General features: G+C 33.0%; 1 protein-coding gene across 1 annotated transcript in view; it reads right to left on the bottom strand.

The window, feature by feature from the left end:
* Positions 1-1,489: 1,489 nt before the first annotated feature.
* The window catches only part of LOC142235855 (band 7 protein AGAP004871-like), a 102,907-nt gene continuing 78,814 nt past the window's right edge, over positions 1,490-25,582 (bottom strand). Inside the window, exons 7-9 of the mRNA XM_075307109.1 lie at positions 12,429-12,484; positions 11,978-12,158; positions 1,490-1,863 (exon numbers count right to left, since the gene is read on the bottom strand). Coding sequence (XP_075163224.1) covers positions 1,678-1,863; positions 11,978-12,158; positions 12,429-12,484 — 423 coding nt within the window. The 3' untranslated portion in view covers positions 1,490-1,677. The remainder of the gene's footprint in view (positions 1,864-11,977; positions 12,159-12,428; positions 12,485-25,582) is intronic.

Raw genomic sequence — 25,582 nt, 5'->3', positions numbered from 1 at the left:
ACCAGTCCCATGACCGGTTTAAAATTCCAATTGCTTGGAAAAAGGGGTCAATTGGCACCAAAAAAACTGAAGGGTAGTTTTTGTAAATAGATCCAAGCCTAGAATTGAATATATACCATTTAAAAAGAATACCAATTAATTACAACTTTTATGTTTTTGTAAAGTTTTTTTTTTCCAATTGTCACATGACTTTTAAACCATTTAGGTATGTGAGGATTTGAGTTTTTTGTATTGTTTTTAATTTTTGATATAGATATACATATAATATAGATTTTTTAAATTTTATTTTTTAAGTGGATAAAGTAAACATTTATTCACAGTTAAAAAAAATAATTTTTCATTTGTCTTCATCCACCAACAACATTTTTTTTGTTTTAATAAATTTTTTGTTCATTTGGTTTTTGTTTTTGTGTGTTTTTTTAACTGAATTTTCAGTTTCCTCTTACGAGGATATAATATTCTGCCTCTAAAACTTTACAAAATGGTTATGATGGGGGCATCATAACCATTTTGTAAAGTCACATGGCTTTTAAACCATGTAGGTTTGTGAGGATTTGGGTTTTTTTTGTATTGTTTTTAATTTTTGATATAGATATACATATAATATATATTTTTTAAACTTTATTTTTTAAAGTAAACATTTATTCACATTTAGAAAAGGATAATTTTTCATTTGTCTTCATCTACCAACAACATTTTTTTTGTTTTAATAAATTTTTTGTTCATTGGGTTTTTGTGTGTGTTTTTTAACTGAATTTTCAGTTTCCTCTTACGAGGATATAATATTCTGCCTCTAAAACTTTACAAAATGGTTATGATGGGGGCAGACGAACAACCACTATAGTTTTTCTTGGCAGTCTCAACCCATCAGCTGAGTGAGAATGGATTTACATGGCTGTAGACTGTTGCTGTTAAGCTATAGCTTCCACAATTGATCTTGCTATTGCTGCGGCAGCCGCCTTAGCCAGCTGGTTGGTATTCTCATCATTTGTCTTCAGAAAATCGATGGATAATGGGTAATCGAGTGACTCAAGATGTTTATGAGACCTCCCTGTATTTTAATCTGGATTTTTTGACCCTTTCACCTTATCTCTGTGGAATTTCCTTAATTACTTTTATATAGCTACATCCTATGATTCTTTGGAATTTCTATATAAGTGTTTTGTATATGTGTGTGTTTTGTTTTCAATTAGTTCTTGTTAATAGATCCTAGCCTAGAATTGAATATATACCATTTAAAAAGAATACCAATTAATTACAACCTTTATGTGTTTGTAAAGATTTTTTTTAATTGTTACATTACTTTTAAACCATTTAGGTTTGTGAGGATTTGGTTTTTTTTGTATTGTTTTTAATTTTTGATATAGATATACATATAATATATATTTTTTAAACTTTATTCTTTAAAGTAAACATTTATTCACATTTAGAAAAAATAATTTTTCATTTGTCTTCATACACCAACAACATTGTTTTTTTTTGTTTTAATAAATTTTTTTGTTCATTGGGTTCTTGTTTTTGTGTTTTTTTTAACTGAATTTTCAGTTTCCTTTTACGAGGATATAATATTCCGCCTCTAAAACTTTACAAAATGGTTATGATGGGGGCAGACGAACAACCAATATAGTTTTTATTTTCTATTGGCAGTCTCACCCCATCAGCTGAGTGGGGATGGATTCACATGGCTGTAGACTGTTGCTGTTGAGCTATAGCTTCCACAGTTGATCTTGCTATTGCTGCGGCAGCTGCCTTAGCCTGCTGTTTGGTATTCTCATCGTTTGTCTTCAGAAAATATGTTATCAAATCGATGGGTAATGGGAAAATAATTGTTGAGTTTTTCTCTGCTGATATTGTGCTTAAGATCTGTAAATGAGAAAGCAAAAACAAATAAAAACATTTTTAACATAATGGTATTACCCACTCTGCAAAAAAATATTGTCGTGAGCAGTGATGCCATGCGTAGGGAATATCCTTTTTTGTAGGGATTTTTTTCCTAAAATTACATCTGTAGGAAAAAAAGGACAGATTTTTCATTTTTTCTACAAATGTAGGGAATTTTTCCAATTTCCAGAGTTTACTACATTTTGCAACAAGAAGAACACTTTTCCTTAATATTCCAGATATTTGAAGATCCAAAATATATGGTAGTTAAAGCTTCAACGAATGGAATACGCAATTCACCGTTAACGATGCTATGATTTTATGATTTTATTTAGAAAAGTTCAGCGGTAACGTTAAAAGATGTTTTGCATTGGTATTTAATTACAAATGCGTAAATAGATTTCATTTCCAGGAATGAAGGCTTCCATTAAGGTTCATAAACAGGTGATGGCTTCCTCAACTTGGTGTCTCTCAATATTATCTAATACAAAGATCACTTGCAGTGCATACGCGGATTCGTGTACATAAATGTAGGATTAAATATTATTACAATACTGATTTGAGCCTATTGGGCAAGAAGATTAAGGGAATTAGTACTATTACTGAAAAGAACTTGTCCAATAAGCTCGAATAAGTATTGTAATAATATATAGTTTAAATGACTTGGACATTAAACCGGCCTGCATTGGTGTCAGGCTAACATAAAAATAGTAAATGTAGGATGTTTATTCCGGAATATCTTCAAAAAATGTTTTACAACTGTTACCTTCACAACAGTTTTTAATGTTTTAGAAAAATCTCGTCTAGTGAAGAAAATAAAACCATTCCAACAAAATTTAGAAAATAGCCCTTTTGACCAAATTGGCTCATTGTTGAATTAAAGCGGTGGCTAGAGGCGGTCGAAAATGACGATTTTAAATACCAATGCATTGCTTGTGGAAAGTTCGTAAATTGTAGAAATCTGACCTGAAGAAACACGCGGCCATTAAAGCAGGGCTGTGGAGCCGGAGCCGGAGTCGGAGTCTGAAGATTTTGCTGGAGTCGGAGTCGTAAAAATTTTGCTCGACTCCGACTGCGGCTAAACCAATTTTTTTAAAACACTTCACATTTTTGTAACTAAGCAAGTTTTTACGCAAATTAGTTTCCATTGCGTTATTCATTCGATCAATGTACAGCATGATTGTAAATGAAAATCAACTTCCAATTACGGCTATCTTATTATGTTTCCTAGAATGTTAGACTAGCAGATGGGCTGGATCGATCCATTTTAATGCCCATATCAATTTATTTGAAATATTTCGAACAATCGAAATTATTTTTTTTTTAAATTTTATTTTAAGGGCATATACATATGTGGAATATTGACAGAAATTTTTTTCAAAGTTGTTTTTTATAGAAAATTTTGTCAAAATGTTATTTCTATAAAAAATTTTGTCAACATTTTATTTCTATAGCAAATTTTGTCAAAATTTTATTTCTATAAAAAATTTATTCAAAATGTTGTTACTATAGAAATATTTTTTTCTATAGAAATTTTAGTCAAAATTTTATTTCTATAGAAAATTTTGCAAAATTTTGTTTGTTACACAAACATTTTTTCAAAATTTTATTTCTATAAAAATTTAAGTCAAAATTTAATTTCTTTAGAAAATTTTGCCAAAATTTTATAGTAATAGATTTTTTTATTAGAAAATTTGGTCAAAATTTTGTTTCTGTAGAATATTTTGCAGAATTTTATTTACTACACAAAAATTTTTCTAAAATTGTTTTTTTATTGATAATTTTTTCAAAATTTTATTTCTATAAGAAAAAATTGTCAAATTTTATTTCTATAGCAAATTTTCTCAACATTTTTTTTCTTACTGATGCTCATTGATACCCACTGCTATAAAAAATGTATTCAAAATTTTATTACTGTAGAGATAATTTTTTCTATATAAAATTGAGTCAAAATTGTATTTCTATAGAAAATTTTGTTTTTTTATTGTTTTTTATAGAAAATTTTGCAAAATGTTATTTCTACAAAAAATTTTGTCAACATTTTATTTCTATAGCAAATTTTGTCAAAATTTTATTTCTATAAAAAATTTTTTCAAAATGTTGTTACTATAGAAATTTTAGTCAAAATTTTATTTCTATAGAAAATTTTGCAAAATTTTGTTTGTTACACAAAAATTTTTTCAAAATTTTATTTCTATAAAAATTAAAGTCAAAATTTAATTTCTTTAGAAAATTTTGCCAAAATTTTATAGTAATAGATTTTTTTATTAAAAAATTTGGTCAAAATTTTGTTTCTGTAGAATATTTTGCAGAATTTTATTTACTACACAAAAATTTTTCTAAAATTGTTTTTTTATTGATAATTTTTTCAAAATTTTATTTCTATAAGAAAAAATTGTCAAATTTTATTTCTATAGCAAATTTTCTCAACATTTTTTTTCTTACTGATGCTCATTGATACCCACTGCTATAAAAAATGTATTCAAAATTTTATTACTGTAGAGATAATTTTTTCTATATAAAATTTAGTCAAAATTGTATTTCTATAGAAAATTTTGTCTCTATAGAATAGTTTGCAAAATTTTATTTCTATAGAAAATTTTGCAAAATTTTGTTTGTTACACAATTTTTTTTAAATTGTATTTCTGTTGATAATTTTTTCAAACTTTTATTTCTATCAAAAATTTTGCCAAATTTTATTTCTATAAAAATTTTATTCAAAATTTTATTTCTATATATTTGGTCAAAATTTGATTTCTATAGAAAATTTTTTCAAAATTTTATTTCTATAGAAAATTTAGTCAACATTTTTATTTACTAGACAAAAATTTTTCCAAAATTGTATGCTCACTGATACTCACTGCTAAGTCGAAAACTTGTAGAAATGACTCAAATTTTCAAAATTTTTCAATGAATGAATCATAAATGCATTTATGCGAAATTGTCTAAACAATTATAAATATTTCCCAAATATTGCCCGAGATTTTGTAGAAGTCTGATTTGAGATTTTATCAAAATGTAGATCTAAATACAAAGTTGTGCAGAGTATATTATAATCGGCCCGTCCGACTTTAGACTTTCCTTGCATTTTTATTTTTAGTTAAAATTGTGTTAGGTCCCATAACGTTAGATTTAAATTTTAAGTACATAGATTTTGTAGAAGTATATACAATTTTGTCTAAATCGATTCAGATTCAAATTCATGCATATGGGAATATAAACCTTTATATAGCCCGCAACAAATTTAAAGGATTTGAGATAGTATCAATAATTTTGGTCCACAAATACATATACTGTTGGTATCTTCTCATATTATGATGGGTATTTATGTCATTATTTTATTTATTAAACATTGCCCTAAATTTGAAATATAGAGTTCAATTGGCATCTAATGTGAAATTAAGACATTTTTTTGCACACATAAATAAATACGATACTTTATATCGATCCACTTACGGTACCCCCACAATAGAACTACAAATTAGTGGTAATAAAATGAGATTTAGTTATATTACCCGGAGTCGACTCCGGAGTCGAGCTGATGCAAAATGCTGGAGTCGGAGTCGGAGTCGAGCAAAATTGGCTCGACTCCACAGCCCTGCATTAAAGTCCACAAGAAAAATGTTGGAAGTGTTAAAAATGAGCAATGATGTTGCAATGTTCGAAATCCGAATAAAAATGTGAATATTCATATTATTGAACATTTGGTCCCTTTATTGAAGGATATAATCCCGGACTATTAATTTTAAAGAAATTGAATTCAATATAAAATATTTGTCATTTTCTTGCCAAAATTGTTTGAATTTAGTTGCGTAGGGAAAAATGTGGGGAAAAAATTTTTGGGCGTAGGGAAAAAAGGGAATTTTCAAAAAACTTCCTGGCATCACTGGTCGTGAGGCCAAAGCTTTCTTCTTCCGTAATTAAATATAACTAAATATAACTTTTTTTGTTGGAAAAAATATTTGTTTTTTTTTTTTTGCTTTTCTTTCTTTCTTTATTGATCCATATCAAGAAGTATAACTAATTTACAAAATATATTTTTTTTTCATGTACACTTGATGAGATGTGACTTTTCTTATATATTTTGATCTGCTGAATTCGAAAAATTTGTTTTATGGAACAGTTTTTGAGATATCCCGTTATTTGTAGTTTTTCGCTCTTTTTTTACTAAACAAATCGAATTTAGTATCTCGAGTTAGAAATGTCCGATAATATCGTTATTGATACTTAAATGAAAGGTATTGAGATGACAAACAATCGTGTATACGAGGGCGGTTCGGAAACTTCTTAGCCTATCAATGAAAGAGAATGGTTAGTTTTTCAAAAATATTTTTATTTTTCAATATAATCTCCTGAAACTTCAGTACACTTAGTCCAACGCTTTTCTAGCAATTCTATCCCTTGATTAAAATAGTTTTCCTCAAGGTCTTCGAAATAGTGGTTTACAACTGTAATTGCATCTTCATTTGAGGTAAAACGCTTGCTAGCAAGGGTTTTTTTTTTTTTTAGATTTGGGAACAAGTAAAAGTCACTGGGAGCTAAATCAGGAGAATAAGGTGGGTGGTCAAGCAACTCGTACTTTAATTCGTTGATTTTAGCCATTGTTAAAACACTCTTGTGCGGTAGTGCGTTGTCTTGATGAAAAATTATTTTTTGTGTTGTAAGGCAGGACGTTTTTCTCGAATTTGTATATTTAATTGATCCAAAAGCTTGCAATATTACTCTGAATTTATTGTTTTACCCTTTTGCAGATAGTCAATCAATAAAATACCTTTGAAGTCCCAAAAAATCGTTGCCATAACCTTATCAGCCGATTGAATTGTTTTTGCCTTCTTTGGGGCACTTCCTCCAGCTTCAGTCCAAAATTAAATGGATTCGATCATTTGAGATGCCCATGATATTAGCGATTTCACGCACTTTTATTCGTCGAATATTTAATACCATATCATGCACTTTGGCTACAATTTCTGTTGTTGTTGCTGTTTTTGGACGTCCACTACGTGGTTCATCTTCAATGCTTGTACGACCACGTTTAAATTCAGCAACCCAATTTTTTACTGTTGCATATGAAAGAGCACTTTCACCTAACACATTCACCATATCATTATGAATTTCTTGTACCGATAAACCTTTTTTTATGTAAATATTTAATGACAGCACGCATTTCTAATTTTTCCATTGTAAAAAAATTGCGGATGCGTATTTTTTGAATACCTGTTTCTATATGTAACATGTGTTCATAACAGATATGGAAGTTTCCAAAACACTTAACTTTTTTTTGTTTATACCGCGCTTTTTGTGCTAGGCTAAGAAGTTTCCGAACTGCCCTTGTAATAAGTTTGCCATTCCGTTTGTAACCAGAGATGGTCTGAATGTCCTTTTTGTAGGTTTTCGACAGTCAAAAAGTTATAAACGTCAAAAATGGCACACACCTGTATAAAAGATAAAAACTGTATTAAATGTCTGAACTCCTCAATAAAGTCGGGTCTGTACAAAAATAGGTATGGCGAATAACTTGTGTAGCGGTCCATGGTTTGGTATAACCCCAATATATTTTTGTATTACTTGAAAGAAATTGCAAATATATAGTTATTTTAGGTACACGAACAAATGTTCCGAATATGTTAGGTTAGGTGACAGCCCGATGTATAAGACTCTCTTAGACTATTCAGTCCATTGTGATACCACAGTGGTGAACTTCTTTCTTATCACTGAGTGCTGCCCGATTCCATGTTAAGCTCAATGACAAGAGACCTCCTGTTTATAACCGAGTCCGAACGGCGATCCACATTGCAGTGAAACCACTTAGAGAAGCGTTGAAACACTCAGAATTCACCAGCATTACTGAGGTGGGAAAATCCACCACTCAAAAACTTTTTGGAATCGAACCCACGACCTTGTGTATGCAAGGCGGGCATGCTAACCATTGCACCGCGGTGGCTCCTTGTTCCGAATATGGTGTCTATCGGTCCATGTTTTGGAAATCTGGAGGCATTTTAGGACAACAATTAGGTCGGTCGAATATGATGTGTATCGGCCCAGGTTCTGGTTTAACCCCCATATAGACCAATCTTCTGGTTTCAGTTCTATGGGTTTCCAAAAACCGTAGCTTTTATCCAATTTGCCTAGAATTGGAAATGTGGAAATAGGTGGGCCGAATGTGATATGTAACGGTCCACAGTTGGGTATAGCCCTTATATATACCAATCTCCCAATGCATGTCAATTTTGATTGAAATGGTTTCAAATTTAGATAAAGTTCCCATATATATCTTTCGTCCGATTTGCACTCATATGACCACGGAGGTCAAATTTTGGAATTTATAATATAATTTGGATTTTTATACCCTGCGCCACACTGTGGAACAGGGTATTATAAGTTAGTGCATATGTTTGCACCCTGAAGGAGACGAGGTAGACATAGGGTGTCTTTGGCAATATTGCTCAGGGCCGGTCTCTGAGTCGATCTAGCTACACTAAAAAAAAAAAGTTTATTTGGATCCAAAGACTTTGACCTTCCTTTAAGGATTTTGATATTTTGCAAATATTAATCGTCTTTATATTTGCTGACTTTTTATATATTCGTCTGCCCAGGGCTTCATTACTGTCTTTAGGACATTTTCCCGATAATATTCGGCATTTATTTTGAACAACGATCGATGAATATTAGCGGGGGCAACCATCGGCCGTTACGGCGTCCCACAAACAATACTATCGACGGCGCTTGAGTTCTGGTGGCCAATCGAAGGCTGATCGTGTTGTGTATGTACATACTGCAAAAGGAATTTTTCTTTCCACATTAATTTTTTTACCCTGCTCCACACTGTGGAACAGGGTATTATTAGTTAGTGCATATGTTTGCAACACCCAGAAGGAGACGAGATAGACACATGGTGTCTTTGGCAAAAATGCTAAGAGTGGGCTCCTGAGTCGATATAGCGATGTCCGTCTGTCCGTGAACACATTTTTGTAATCAAAGTCTAGGTCGCAGTTTTAGTCCAATCGACTTCAAATTTGGCACAAGTATGTGTTTTGGCTCAGAATAGATCCCTATTGATTTTGGAAGAAATCGGTTCAGATTTAGATATAGCTCCCACATATATCTTTCGCCCGATATGGACTAATACGGTCCCAGAAGCCAGAGTTTTACCCCAATTTGGTTGAAATTTTGCAGACGGAGTAGAATTAGCATTGTAGCTGTCCGTGCCAAATTTTGTTGAAATCGGTTCAGATTTAGATATAGCTCCCATATATAGCTTTCGCCCGATTTACACTCATATGGCCACAGAGGCCAATTTTTTGGTCCGATTTAGTTGAAATTTTGCACAGGGAGTAGAATTAATATTGTTGCTATGCGTGCCAAATTTGGTGGAAATCGGTTCAGATTTAGATATAGCTCCCATATATTGTTGCTATGCGTGCCAAATTTGGTGGAAATCGGTTCAGATTTAGATATAGCTCCCATATATAGCTTTCGCCCAATTTACACTCATATGGCCACAGAGGCCAATTTTTAACTCCGATTTAGTTGAAATTTTGCACAGGGAGTAGAATTAGCATTGTTGCCAAATTTGGTTGAAATCGGTTCAGATTTAGATATAGCTCCCATATATAGCTTTCGCCCGATTTACACTCATATGACCACGGACGCCAATTTTTAACTTCGATTTAGTTGAAATTTTGCACAGGGAGTAGAATTAGCATTGTTGCTATGCGTGCCAAATTTGGTTGAAATCGGTTCAGATTTAGATATAGCTCCCATATATATGTTTTTCTGATTTCGACAAAAATGGTCAAAATACCAACATTTTCCTTGTAAAATCGCCACTGCTTAGTCGAAAAGTTGTAAAAATGACTCTAATTTTCCTAAACTTCTAATACATATATATCGAGCGATAAATCATAAATAAACTTTTTCGAAGTTTCCTTAAAATTGCTTCAGATTTAAACGTTTCCCATAGTTTTTTACTAACATTGTGTTCCACCCTAGTGCATTAGCCGACTTAAATTTTGAGTCTAGAGATTTTGTAGAAGTCTATCAAATTCTTCCAGATCGAGTGATATTTAAATGTATGTATTTGGGACAAACCTTTATATATAGCACTCAACACATTTGACGGATGTGATATGGTATCGAAAATTTAGATCTACAAAGTGGTGCAGGGTATAATATAGTCGTCCCCGCCCGACTTTAGACTTTCCTTACTGGTTTAAATTTGAATTTTACGTACTTGATTTTAGAAAATAAGTTTTAATTTAGTAGCTTTTTGCTGCTTTTTTATACCCTCCACCATAGGATGGGGGTATATTAACTTTGTCATTCCGTTTGTAACACATCGAAATATTGCTCTAAGACCCCATAAAGTATATATATTCTGGGTCGTGGTGAAATTCTAAGTCGATCTAAGCATGTCCGTCCGTCCGTCTGTTGAAATCACGCTAACTTCCGAACGAAACAAGCTATCGACTTGAAACTTGGCACAAGTAGTTGTTATTAATGTAGGTCGGAGGGTATTACAAATGGGCCATATCGGTCCACTTTTACGTATAGCCCCCATATAAAGGGACCCTCAGATTTGGCTTGTGGAGCCTCTAACAGAAGCATATATCATCCGATCTGGCTGAAATTTGGTACATGGTGTTGGTATATGGTCTCTAAAAACCATGCAAAAATTGGTCCACATCGGTCCATAATTATATATAGCCCCCATATAAACCGTTCTCCAGATTTGACCTCCGGAGCGTCTTGGAGGAGCAAAATTCATCCGATCCGAATTTGGAACGTCGTGCTGGTATATGGCCGCTAACAACCATACCAAAATTGGTCCTTATCGGTCTATAGTCATATATAGCCGATCTCCAATCACACAAAAATTGGTCCATATCAGTTCATAATCATGGCTGCCACTCGAGCCAAAAATAATCTACCAAAATTTTATTTGTATAGAAAATTTTGTTAAAATTTTATTTCCATAGAAAATTTTGTCAAAATTTTATATCTATAGAAAATTTTGTCAATCTGAATTATATACGTATTTGATAGATCTTTTTTGATTTAATATATACTACGTATGGACTTACATACAATTTAGAAGACGGTGTTAGGAGGTTTTAAGATACCTTGCCATCGGCAAGCGTTACCGCAACTTAAGTAATTCGATTGTGGATGGCAGTGTTTAGAAGAAGTTTCTACGCAATCCATGGTGGAGGGTACATAAGCTTCGGCCTGGCCGAACTTACGGCCGTATATACTTGTTTCTTCTTCATATACTGTCAAAATCTTTTAAAAGTGTGTTAACGACTACTTAATTTTTCTAAATTCAAACTCAATTTCAAGTAGAAATTATGCTATGTTTCAGGTAAAAATTGTCTTTGAAATAAAGTGTTGGAAAACATAATCTAAGGATTTTTCTTTGTAGTCAAAATGCACAAAGACAACAAATTTGAAGACAACTTCATTAATTTTGAATTATTTTTCAGAATTATTAAAGTCAAGTTGACCTTAGTTAAACAAAAATTTCTTTCATATAAAGAATCTCTTAACATGAGGACAAAACAACTTTATTGATAAGTTTATTGTCGTCTACGCTATGCAAAATTCGCATTCGTATTTTAAGGGCATGATATCTTTGTCCTCACGACAATATGTTTTTCAGTGTGGGTAGCAACGACTCTCTTCCCGACTGTCTGTTAAGAATATATTAATAAAAATATTTCCATTTTTTTTTAGCTCAAACGCATCCCTTAAAAAAATGAAAAAGGAAAATTTCCGATTTAGTTTTAATGTAAAGGACACCTGTAAGGAAACAATGGGGTAAGATAGGAGTATTTAATTTTTTTTGTACCAATAAGGGTACTTCCCCTGGCTATAATCGTTAAAAGAGTTCTCCATTCTTTTTGGTTTGATAACTTCACGTGAGGATCATGAGGAAGTAAACTCAAAATGTTCCTTAAAAATTTACATCAAAGTAAATGTGATATTTTTCAAGAAATAGACGCAATGAAGTGGGTTCGGCTAGGCTGTTATAAAATTACCTCTGACACATGAATGTAGGCAATTGGCGCACAATACAAATTTTTTGTTTTCATATACGTACCTGTAAATATCTCAATTGTAATGCGGCCGGTGAACCACCAATGACTTCAGATGCTTCTCTTAAAGCTATCGAGGCTTTCTGTTCTCCCTCTGCAGCTATAACTTTGGCCCTGGCCTCTCGTTCGGCCTCTGCTACCGCTGCCATGGCTCTTTGCAATTCAACTGGCAAACGGACATTCTTGCTGTGGTTTGTCATTTGATTTGGGTATGGTATGGTGTGGTGTTTTGTGAAGGGAGTAGGTTTTGTGATAATGGTCAAAATTAGTTCTCGTCCATGTCATTGCCCAAATGGCAATTGTCATGGTAGTTGCGGTCGTTTAAGTTTGAGTATGTTTGTGTGTGTGGTGGTTTTGTCAATGTGATACGAGTTGTGTAGCAATTGAAATAGATAACATTTCATTTAGAACTTGCAATTCTAAGGACAAATGAGATTGGGTTTCAATTTCTCTTACATTTCAACACGTTCAACTTTAATACCCCAGGCATCGGTTGCTTCATCCAGTTGCACCTGATTTGTAGATTTTTTGTTAAAGAAAAATAGCAAGTGTTTGGTTTTAGTACCTTTTGCAAAGGATGCAAATGTTTGACCAACCATCATGGTTAAGCGATGGCGGTTAACGGTTAAGAAATCAACATCCGTTTCTGGCCAAACATTTGCATCAATACAAGATGGTTGAAATTAAAGTGCAATTGTTTTCATTTTATGTGAAATTGGCCATGAGACATTTGTGCAGAGGAGAAATTTAAGTTTGTGTTTTATTTCATTGCTTTTGTACATTTGTTTTTTTTTTTTTTTTTTTTGATTGAGACGAGTCTATCCGTGGGTGCATTGAAATTTACTTGGGAGAGTGTGAGTATGGGCTAGAAAAACAAACTGAATATTTACATTGTATACAATATGGGTACATAGACCAAGAAAGCTGCTCGAATTGAATTGAGTCCAATCGAACTGATTATTATTTTTTAAATTGAAGTGAATTGAATCGAATTGAATTTCATTTAAACCACTACAATTTCCACTATTCGCGACATATCCACGCACGTTCCTCGATTATTGAATTAAAATTAGTACAAATCCTTGAGGTGTTTCCTTTAGTGGACTGTATATAAAGATTAGCTCTCAGAAATGTAAAGGTTTTTTGTAACGAAAAAAAAAAAGAAAGCAAAAGACAAGTTTTATGACTAAGAATTAAAAGTATGGCTTTATTCAGGATATAATAAAGCCATACTTTGAATATATATAGTATATATATATATATAGTATATATATTCTTGGTCATGGTGAAATTCTGAGTCGAACTAAGCATGTCCGTCCGTCTGTTGAAATCACGCTAACTTCCGAACGAAACAAGCTATCGACTTGAAACTTGGCACTAGTAGTTGTTATTGATGTAGGTCGGTTGGTATTGAAAATGGGCCATATCGGACCACTTTTACGTATAGCCCCCATATAAACCGATCTCCAGAATTGGCTTGCGGAGCCTCTAAAAGAAGCAAATTTTAACCCATCCGACTGAAATGGTTTTTAACAAACATGCAAAAATTGGTTCACATCGGTCCATAATTATATATACCCCCATATAAACCGATCTCCGATTTGGCTTGCAGAGCCTCTAAGAGAAGCAAATTTTATCCGATCCGACCATGTACCATGAAAATTTTCTGAGAATGAGTTGTAGACGGCTCAATTTTCTTTAATTTGAGTAGTATTAGGATCAAAAAGGTCAAAGAAGCCGAAAGATATGCTCAAAATTGTAGGTGTACCTCCAAAAATTAAAAAAAAAAATTAAAAAAATTATATCTCGAAAACCAACCGACAGAAAATTTTTTAAAAATCATTTTCGTGTTTAGTAGGTCATAATCAATAAGAAAAAATATGCTAGAAACAATTCACAAAATGGTTGTTGGCTAGTGTAATCTACCAAAATTTTATCACTATACAAAATTTTGTCAAAATTTTATTTCTATAGAAAATTTTGTCAAAATTTTATTTCCATAGAAAATCTTGTCAAAATTTTATTACTATAGAAAATTTTGTCAAAATTTTATTGCTATAGAAAATTTTGTCAAGATTTTATTTCTATAGAAAATTTTGTCAATATTTTATTTCTATAGAAAATTTTGTCGAAATTTTATTTCTATAGAAAATTTTGTCGAAATTTTATTTCTATAGAAAATTTTGTCGAAATTTTATTTCTATAGAAAATTTTGTCAAACTGAATTATTTACGTATTTAATCGGCCTTTTTTGTTTAATATATACCTCGTGTGGACTAACTTACAATTGAGAAGACGGAGTTAAGAAGTTTTAAGATACCTTGTCGGCAAGTGTTACCGCAACCCAAGTATTTCGATTGTGGATGACAGTCTTTAGTACAAGTTTCTATGCAATCCATGGTGGAGGGTACATAAAATTCGGCCTGGCCGAACTTACGGCCGTATATACTTGTTTTAATTAAATCGGATATTAATGAATTGATTTTAATTTGATTCACTACAATTTCCATTATTCACGACAAATCCACGAACGTTCCACAGTTATTGAATTGAACTGAATGTAGTTGAATTGAAAGGAATTTCTACAATTCCCGGCAAATCTACGAACATAAACATTTGGTATTCAAAATTCCAAATTAAATTGAGTTGAATAGAATTGAAACGACTAATTTCCACTATTTACGACAAATTAAAGAACTTGTTGTTCTAAATTCCACGTTTGTTGAATTTATTGATGGATTGATTGAATTGAATTGAAATGAATTGATTTATTTTTTTAAATTAAATTGAATAGATTTCAATCGAATCGACATGAATTGCAACGAACAGAATTGAATCGAATTGAATTTAATTTAATACACTACAATTTCCACTAATAGCGATAAATTTACGAACGTAAAAATTTTTTGGTCCACGTTATTGAACTGAATGGAATTGAATTGTATTGGATCGAATTAAATCGAATTAAATTTAGTTTAATCCACTACAATTCTACTATTCCCGGCAAATCCACAAAATTTGGTATTCTTAATTCTACGTTTACTGAATTAACTCGAATCGAATTGACTTGAACTGAATGGAATTGAATTGAAATTTAATTGAATCGAGTTGAAACGAATTGAAATGCATAGAATTTAGTCGAGTTGAATTGCATTTAATTTCCACTATTTACGACAAATTCACGAACTTAAAAATTTTGTGGTGCAAATTCAAAGTTTATTGAATTGAACATTCAATTGAGTTAAATCGAATTCAATCGAATTAAATTTAATCCGTTTTATAATCAAGTCCGAATATCATAGAATCAATTATTTTAAAGTTCCACAAAGCTGAAAAGCCCGAAATATTTTTGGCATTAACCCTTTGACTCCAATTTCCACTAAGGAAGACGTTCGAAAACAACACCCACTTAGTTTCGATCTATTTCTCAATGTTATTTTAAAGTACTCGTAGAGTCTTTAACCTAATAAGCTACTGCATTTTTATAAATTTCTTTAAAAATAAACGAAAATACGAAATTTTGAGACCGCTATTTTACCTTACGGTCTCTAGTAAATGGACAATCGTTTCGAACATATCTCCCGGTACAGTAGCTTGCTCTACGGAATGTCTTTGGAAAATCTGCTTACATACAGGAATATTTTGTTTCTTCATAAAATTATATATACTCGGAAACCTCCTTATCTCTACGAGAGGCTTCAGTTTGGGAGATTCAATCGGGGCAAGACATTGACTCCATTTCGGTATCGATCCATGTTTTCGGAATGACACTTCTTTTTAAATGCAGTGCGACTCTGGAATGTTCTTCCACATAGTCTACAGCTTAACAGCAACGCAAATGTGTTTAAGGAAAAACTTATTACTTATCTAAACCAGATCTAATATAATATACAGGTCTATTCTAACTTTTACTTATGTTTATTTTTTTTTTACTTATTATTTTATACATAATAATTATCATAATTTTATATCTCTATTCAAAATTTTATTTTAATTAAACTTTGTTTATTTAATTATTTATTTATGTTTTATTATTTTTTTTTTCTTTTTTATTTATTCCATTAATTTAATTTAATTGTATTAATTACCTTTTTATATTATTTGGAATCTTTTTAATACTTATACATGTTTATACCCTTCACCACTACTGTGGTACAGGGTATAATAAGTTTGTGCATTTGTATGTAACGCCAAGAAGGAGTAATCATAGACCAACCTTTTAGTATACGGATCGGCTTAGAATTCAATTCTGAGTCGATTTAGCGATGTCCGTCTGTCTGTCTGTCTGTTTGTCTGTCTGTCTGTCTGTTGATGTATTTTTGTGTGCAAAGTACAGCTCGCAGTTTTAGTCCGATTGTCCTAAAATTTGGTATAGGGTCCTGTTTCGGCTCAAAGACGATCCTTATTGATTTTGGAAAAAATCGGTTCAGATTTAGATATAGCTGCCATATATATTTTTCACCGATCTGGTCATAATTGGCGTGTATATCAACCGATATTCCCCAAATTCCGTACATCCGAATATTTTAGGGGTCTTGAAAAACTTGCAAAATATCAGACAAATCGGTTCAGATTTAGATAAAGCTCCCATATATAGCTTTCGCCCGATTTACACTCATTTGCCCACAGAGGCCAATTTTTTGCGCCGATTTAGTTGAAATTTTGCATAGGGAGTAGAATTAGCATTGTAACTATGCGTGCCAAATTTGGTTGAAATCGGTTCAGATTTGGATATATCTCCCATATATAGCTTTCGCCCGATTTACACTCATATGACCACAGAGGCCAAATTTTAACTCCGATTTAGTTTAAATTTTGCACAGAAAGTAGAATTAGCATTGTTGCTATGCGTGCCAAATTTGGTTGAAATCGGTTCAGATTTAGATATAGCTCCCATATATATGTTTTTCTGATTTCGACAAAAATGGTCAAAGTACCAACATTTGCCTTGTAAAATCGCCACTGCTTAGTCCAAAAGTTGTAAAAATGACTCTAATTTTCCTAAACTTCTAATACATATATATATCGAGCGATAAATCATAAATAAACTTTTGCGAAGTTTCCTTAAAATTGCTTCAGATTTAAATGTTTCCCATATTTATACACTTCACCACTACTGTGGTACAGGGTATAATAAGTTTGTGCATTTGTATGTAACGCCAAGAAGGAAAAGTCTGAGACCCATCGTTTAGTATACCAATCGTCTTAGAATTAAATTCTGAGTCGATTTAGCGATGTCCGTCTGTCTGTCTGTCTGTTGATGTATTTTTGTGTGCAAAGTACAGCTCGCAGTTTTAGTCCGATTGTCCTAAAATTTGGTATAGGGTCCTGTTTCGGCTCAAAGACGATCTCTATTGATTTTGGAAAAAATCGGTTCAGATTTAGATATAGCTGCCATATATATTTTTCACCGATCTGGTCATAATTGGCGTGTATATCAACCGATATTCCCCAAATTCCGTACATCCGAATATTTTAGGGGTCTCGAAAAACTTGCAAAATATCATCCAAAAATAGATATAGCTCCCATATATAGCTTTCGCCCGATTTACACTCCTTTGTCCACAGAGGCCAATTTTTTGCTCCGATTTAGTTGAAATTTTGCACAGGGAGTAGAATTAGCATTATAGCTATGCGTGCAAAATTTGGTTGAAATCGGTTCAGATTTAGATATAGCTCCCATATATAGCTTTCGCCCGATTTACACTCATATGACAACAGAGGCTAATTTTTAGCTCCGATTTAGTTGAAATTTTGCACAGGGAGTAGAATTAGCATTGATGCTATGCGTGCCAAATTTGGTTGAAATCGGTTCAGATTTAGATATAGCTCCCATATATATGTTTTTCTGATTTCGACAAAAATGGTCAAAATACCAACATTTTCCTTGTAAAATCGCCACTGCTTAGTTGAATAGTTGAAAAAATGACTCTAATTTTCCTAAACTTCTAATACATATATATCGAGCGATAAATCATAAATAAACTTTTGCGAAGTTTCTTTAAGATTGCTTCAGATTTAAATGTTTCCCATATTTTTTACTAACATTGTGTTCCACCCTAGTACATTAGCCGACTTAAATTTTGAGTCTATAGATCTGTAGCAGTCTATCAAATTCTGTCCAGATCGAGTGATATTTAAATGTATGTATTTGGGAGAGACCTTTATATATAGCATCCAACACATTTGACGGATGTGATATGGTATCGAAAATTTAGATCTACAAAGTGGTGCAGGGTATAATATAGTCGGCCCCGCCCGACTTTAGACTTTCCTTACTTGTTATTTATATTAAGATGTAGAGTATCGTAATTGTATCATATAATTCATGTACTTTAATTTATTAGATCTAAATCTTGTTGTGCATGATAAAATAAAAAAAAACAAACAAATTAACAAACAAATTAACATTCATACAAAAACTATAATTGATATTGTTTCGGGTTCGTTTTTATACCCTCCACCATTGGATGGGGGTATATTAACTTTGTCATTCCGTTTGTAACACATCGAAATATTGCTCTAAGACCCCATAAAGTATATATATTCTTGGTCGTGGTGAAATTCTGGGTCGACCTGAGCATGTCCGTCCGTCCGTCCGTCTGTTGAAATCACGCTAACTTCCGAACGAAACAAGCTATCGACTTGAAACTTGGCAAAAGTAGTTGCTATTGATGTAGGTCGGATGGTATTGCAAATGGGCCATATCGGTCCACTTTTACGTATAGTCCCCATATAAACGGACCCAAAAATTTGGCTTGCGACTGCTCTAAGAGAAGCAAATCTCATCCGACCCGGCTGAAATTTTGTATATGGTGTTAGTATATAGTCTCTAACAACCATGCAAAAATTGGTCCATATCGGTCCACTCTTACGTATAGCCCCCATATAAACGGACCCCCAAATTTGGCTTGCGATTGCTCTAAGAGATGCAAATTTCTTCCGATCCGGCTGAAATTTGGTACATGCTGTTAGTATATGGTCTCTAATAACCATGCAGAAATTGGTCCACATCGGTCCACAATTACATATAGCCCCCATATAAACCGATCCCCCGATTTGGCTTGCGGAGCCTCTAAGAAAACCAAATTTCATCCGATCCGGCTGAAATTTGGTACATGGTGTTAGTATATGGTCTCTAACAACGATGCAAAAATTGGTCCATATCGGTTCATAATTATATATAGCCCCCATATAAATCGATCCCCAGATTTGGCTTGCGGAGCCTCTAAGAGAAGCAAATATCATCCGATCCAGTTGAAATTTGGTACGTGGTGTCAGCATATGATATCGGTTCATAATCATGGTTGCCACTCGAGCCAAAAATAATTTAACAAAATTTTATTTTTATGGAAAACATTGTCAAAATTTTATTTCTATAGAAAATTTTGTTAAAATTTTGTTTCTATAGAAACTTTTGTCAAAATTTTATTTCTATAGAAAATTTTGTCAAAATTTTATTTCTATAGAAAATTTTTTCCAAATTTTATATCTATATAATTTTTTTTCCAAATTTTACTTCTATAGAAAATGTTGTCAAAATTTTATTTCTATAGAAACTTTAAACTTAATTATATACGTATTTTTTAGTTTAATATATACCACGTATGGGCTATGTGGTAGATATTACGGTGTTAGGAAGTTTTAAGATACCTTGCCATCGGCAAGTGTTACCGCAACCCAAGTAATTCGATTGTGGATGACAGTCTTCAGTAGAAGTTTGTACGCAATCCATTGTGGAGGGTACATAAGCTTCGGCCTGGCCGAACTTACGGCCGTATATACTTGTTGAATTTTTTCTCATACCTCGAAACATATTATAGGCCAAATAGCGCTGATATTCGTAAGGAAATGTGGTTACAATTCAAGAATCAAATTTTTAGAACAATCTCTTGAAGTAACTGAAGTAGGTCCTCAAAGGTACAATTTCTGTTCTACATGAGTAAAATCAGAAGAAAAATTAAAGTTTTTAACATTAGGTTTATTTCGGTAGTGAAACTTCTTGGGCTGTTCGAAAACAATCTCTACGCGTAAGGTGGACATACCATCCATTTTAGATTATTTGATTGTGATAAAAAATTGTATATTAAATATTAATGGATCATAGAACATCAGGCGAAATGAAAATTTTGGTTGAAATGGATCTGTACCTGTAATTTCTGCAATGGAAACTTGGATTAACGATTAATTTTAAAAATTCAAATATACACAGAAAAAAATTTGTTGTAAAACTGATGCTAAAATGAACTAATGTTTACTGCACAAATGTTATTTTGTTTTAGTTTATTTTTAAAATTTTGTAAGAAATTTTCCCCAGCCCAACGACTTTTGCTTTATTCCAACTATGTCTCAAAAATGTTATGAACTAAATGGCAGTAAAATTTCAACGATATATAAATTAGTTCAATTCTAAAAAAACAGAAGAAGTTTTTCGTACACTTCTCACAAATAGTAAGAATGAACTACAGCGTTGTTAAAATGGGAGTGATCTGGCGCATAAGATTTTTTCTTTATTTTTAGTAAATTTTTCTTTTCGTATTTTGTAAATGGTAATTAAAAATCCAAAAAATGTCGGAAACTTTTCATCAGTTTAATGAATCTCAAAATTTCGAATACAATTTAGTTCAATTTTCGCACGAGATAGTTCATTTTTCCAATAATGTAGTTTACTTTTTTTTCTGTGTAGGCTGGCCGACTATAAATCTCTAATACTGAAATAAAAAATATTGGCCTAATATGGAGAATTATGCCACTTAAATTTTAAAGATAAGCAATTTACACAAGATTAAGGACGAATTTCTTTAAAATAACGAAATTTGAATTAAACAAGTAAGGAAAGTCTAAAGTCGGGAGGGGCCGACTATATTATACCCTGCACCACTTTGTAGATCTAAATTTTCGATACCATATCACATCCGTCAAATGTGTTGGGGGCTATACATAAAGGTTTGTCCCAAATACATACATTTAAGTATCACTCGATCTGGACAGAATTTGATAGACTTCTACAAAATCTATAGACTCAAAATTTAAGTCGGCTAATGCACAAGGGTGGAACACAATGTTAGTAAAAAAATATGGGAAACGTTTAAATCTGAAGCAATTTTAAGGAAACTTCGAAAAAGTTTATTTATGATTTATCGCTCGATATATATGTATTAGAAGTTTAGGAAAATTAGAGTAATTTTTACAACTTTTCGACTAAGCAGTGGCGATTTTACAAGGAAAATGTTGGTATTTTGACCATTTTTGTCGAAATCAGAAAAACATATATATGGGAGCTATATCTAAATCTGAACCGATTTCCACCAAATTTGGCACGCATAGCTACATTGCTAATTCTACTTCATGTGCAAAATTTCAACTAAATCGGACCAAAAAATTGGCCTCTGTGACCATATGAGTGTAAATCGGGCGAAAGCTATATATGGGAGCTATATCTAAATCTGAACCGATTTCAACAAAATTTAGCACGCACAGCTACAATGCTAATTCTACTCCCTCTGCAAAATTTCAACCAAATTGGGGTAAAACTCTGGCTTCTGGGACCGTATTAGTCCATATCGGGCGAAAGATATATGTGGGAGCTATATCTAAATCTGAACCGATTTCTTCCAAAATCAATAGGGATCTATTCTGAGCCAAAACACATACTTGTGCCAAATTTGAGGTCGATTGGACTAAAACTGCGACCTAGACTTTGATTACAAAAATGTGTTCACGGACAGACGGACATCGCTATATCGACTCAGGAGCCCACCCTTAGCATTTTTGCCAAAGGCACCATGTGTCTACCTCGTCTCCTTCTGCTATTCTACTCCCTGTGCAAAATTTCAACTAAATCGGAGTTAAAAATTGAGTGTAAATCGGGCGAAAGCTATATATGGGAGATATATCCAAATCTGAACCGATTTCAACCAAATTTGGCACGCATAGTTACAGTGCTAATTCTACTCCCTATGCAAAATTTCAACTAAATCGGAGCAACAAATTGGCCTCTGTGGGCAAATGAGTGTAAATCGGGCGAAAGGTATATATGGGAGCTATATCTAAATCTGATCCGATTTTGCTGATATTTTGCAAGTTTTTCGAGACTCATAAAATATTCGGATGTACGGAATTTGAGGAAGATCGGTTGATATACATGCCAATTATGACCAGATCGGTGAAAAATATATATGGCAGCTATATCTAAATCTGAACCGATTTTTTCCAAAATCAATAGGGATCGTCTTTGAGCCGAAACAGGACCCTATACCAAATTTTAGGACAATCGTACTAAAACTGCGAGCTGTACTTTGCACACAAAAATACATCAACAGACAGACGGACAGACAGACAGACAGACGAACATCGCTAAATCGACTCAGAATTTAATTCTAAGCCGATCCGTATACTAAAAGGTTGGTCTATGATTACTCCTTATTGGCGTTACATACAAATGCACAAACTTATATACCCTGTACCACAGTAGTGGTGAAGGGTATAAAAAGCGTATAATCCTTTGTTTTTACACTCATTGCCCACACTCATTTGCCCACAGAGGCCAATTTTTTGCTCCGATTTAGTTGAAATTTTGCACAGCATTGTATGTTACCTATGCGTGCCAAATATGGTTGAAATCGGTTCAGCTTTAGATATAGCTCCCATATATATGTTTTTCTGATTTCGACAAAAATGATCAAAATACCAACATTTTCCTTGTTAAATCGCCACTGCTTAGTCGAAAAGTTGTAAAAATGTCTCTAATTTTCCTAAACTTCTAATACATATATATCGAGCGATAAATCATAAATAAACTTTTGCGAAGTTTACTCAAAATTGCTTAAGATTTAAATATTTCCCATACTTTTTTTTACTAAAATTGTATTCCGCCCTAGTGCATTAGCCAACTTAAATTTTGAGTCTATAGATTTTGTAAAAGACTATCAAATTCTGTCCAAATCGAGTGATATTTAAATGAATGTATTTGGGACAAACCTTTATATATAGCACCCAACACATTTGACGGATGTGATATGGTATCGAAAATTTACATCTACAAAGTAGTGCAGGGTATAATATAGTCGGCACCGCCCGACTTTAGACTTTCCTTACTTGTTTTTTTTTGCTATTATGTCCACACAAATCATTTAAAATTTTTGTTTTCATAACTGTGAAGTTCAACAAATCTATACAAGATCCGGTCTAATATTCATGACTATATCGCCATGGAATATCGTCAAGATGCTTACCTGACCGTAAAGAAATAATTTCCAATATAAGTTAGTACTTCAGCAAACCTATAGTAATTCCGATTACCTTTTACCTTTTTCCATGAAAGAACATTGGGAGGGAGTTGGCATTATTATGACAAGAACACCCATTATAGTTCAGGGAATTATGGTAAATTGCATCGTTTCTTATATGTCATTGAATCATCTAGGGCATCACAGTAGCAGTGAGAATTGTTTTGTTCTTCTCTAAAAATGCCTAGTTAGCTTCTTGGTTGTTTGTTGATTAGCACCTTTTGATGGTTTCTTGTCAAATGCACTAACTGGCAACTATCCTCGGTAGTAGATGACCTTATGGACATCAAGGTGACTAGGAGGATTTAAAAATGTATGGTCTTTCCAGGACAAGGATAATTTACAATTATCCTTGAAAGAAAGTGTGCTCTTTACTGATAAAAGACAATATGAAAGACGTAAATACAAAAGAATGGTAAGGTAATTTCTTGCTAAGGCATATGAAAGGTGCATGGCTGATATGTAATGCAACAAAGTAAAATGCGATTTTCTTGGTCAAAAGCAAAATATGCTGGTAATTACCCGAATTTTAGAATCAGTTTTGATATTTTTATACCCTCCACCATTGGATGGGGGTATATTAACTATGTCATTCCGTTTGTAACACATCGAAATATTGCTCTTAGACCCCATAAAGTTTATATATTCTGGGTCGTGGTGAAATTCTGAGTCGATCTAAGTATGTCCGTCCGTCCGCCTGTTGAAATCACGCTAACTTCCGAACGAAACAAGCTATCGACTTGAAACTTGGCATAAGTAGTTGTTATTGATGTAGGTCGGATGGTATTGCAAATGGGCCATATCGGTCCACTTTTACGTAAGCCCCCATATAAACGGACCCCCAAATTTGGCTTGCGAGGCCTCTAAGAGAAGCAAATTTCATCCGATCCAGTTCAAATTTGGTACATGGTGTTAGAATATGGTCTCTAACAACCATGCAAAAATTGGTTCACATCAGTCTATAATTATATATAGCCCTCATATAAACCAATTCGCCGATTTGGCTTGCGGAGCCTCTAAGAGAAGCCGATCCGGCTGAAATTTGGTACATGGTGTTAGTATATAGTCTCTAACAACCATGCAAAAATTGCTCCATATCGGTCCATAATTATATATAGCCCCCATACAAACCAGATTTGACCTCCGGAGCCCCTTGGAAGCCCAAAATTCATCTGATTCAGTTGAACTTTGTTACGTGATGATAATATATGGCCTCAAACACCCATGCAAAAATTGGTCGATATCGGCCCGTAATTATATATAGGCCCCGGAGCACCTTGGAAGAGCAAAATTCTTCACATTCGGTTGAAATTTGGTACGTGATGTTAGTATAGGGTATCCAACAACCATTCAGGAATTGGCTCCTATCAGTCCATAATTATATATAGCTCCCATATAAACCCATCCCCAGATTTGACCTCCGGTGCCTTTTCGAGAAGCAAAATTCATCCGATATATGACAGTCTTCCGTAGAAGTTTCTACGCAATGCATGGTGCAGGGTACATAAGATTCGGCCTGGCCGAACTTACGGCCGTATATACTTGTTTTATATATTCTTTGGATTAAAGATAGAAACGCCTCAAATATAGGCTGGGCCTTGTTATGAGGATATTTTTTTTGGAATTAGGAAAATAGAAAAAATCTTTATTGTAATAACGAAATGTGTCATTAATATTCTGTCAAGGACATTGCTTCGTTGGTATAACGAATTTTTTCGTTAATATAACGAATTTTCTGTTAGTTAAGTGATGAGACTAAAACATGCAATAACAAGTAAGGAAAGCCTAAGGTCGGGCGGAACCGACTATATTATATCCTGCACCACTTGTTAGATCGACATTTTCGATACCAGAAAAAATCCGTCAAGGGTGCTGCGTGATGTCCATAAAGGTTTTTGTTCCCATATACATACATTTAAATCTGACTCGATCTGGACAAAATTTCTTAGACTTCTACTGAATCTATAGACTTAAAATTTAAGTCGGCTAATGTCTTTGGGTGGAACACTATGTTAGTAAAAAATATGGGAAACATTTAAATTTCGAGCAATTTTTAGGCAACTTCGCAAAAGTGTATTTATGATTTATCGGTCGATATCTATTGAAGTGTGGGAAAATTGGAGTCATTTCGATTTTACAAACAAAATGTTGGTGTTTTGCCCATTTTTGCCGCAATCTGAAAAATATATACATGGAAGCTATATCTAAATTTGAATCGATTTCAACCAAATTTGGCATCCATAGTTACAATGTTAATTCTACTCCCTATGCAAAATTTCCCTTAAATCGAATTACAAATTTGATCTCATTGGTCATATGAGT

Source organism: Haematobia irritans, chromosome 4, assembly GCF_050003625.1.
Source record: "Haematobia irritans isolate KBUSLIRL chromosome 4, ASM5000362v1, whole genome shotgun sequence".
Lineage (NCBI taxonomy): Eukaryota > Metazoa > Arthropoda > Insecta > Diptera > Muscidae > Haematobia > Haematobia irritans.
The sequence above is the reverse complement of the archived record's forward strand: the minus strand, read 5'-3'. Positions and strand labels throughout refer to the sequence as shown.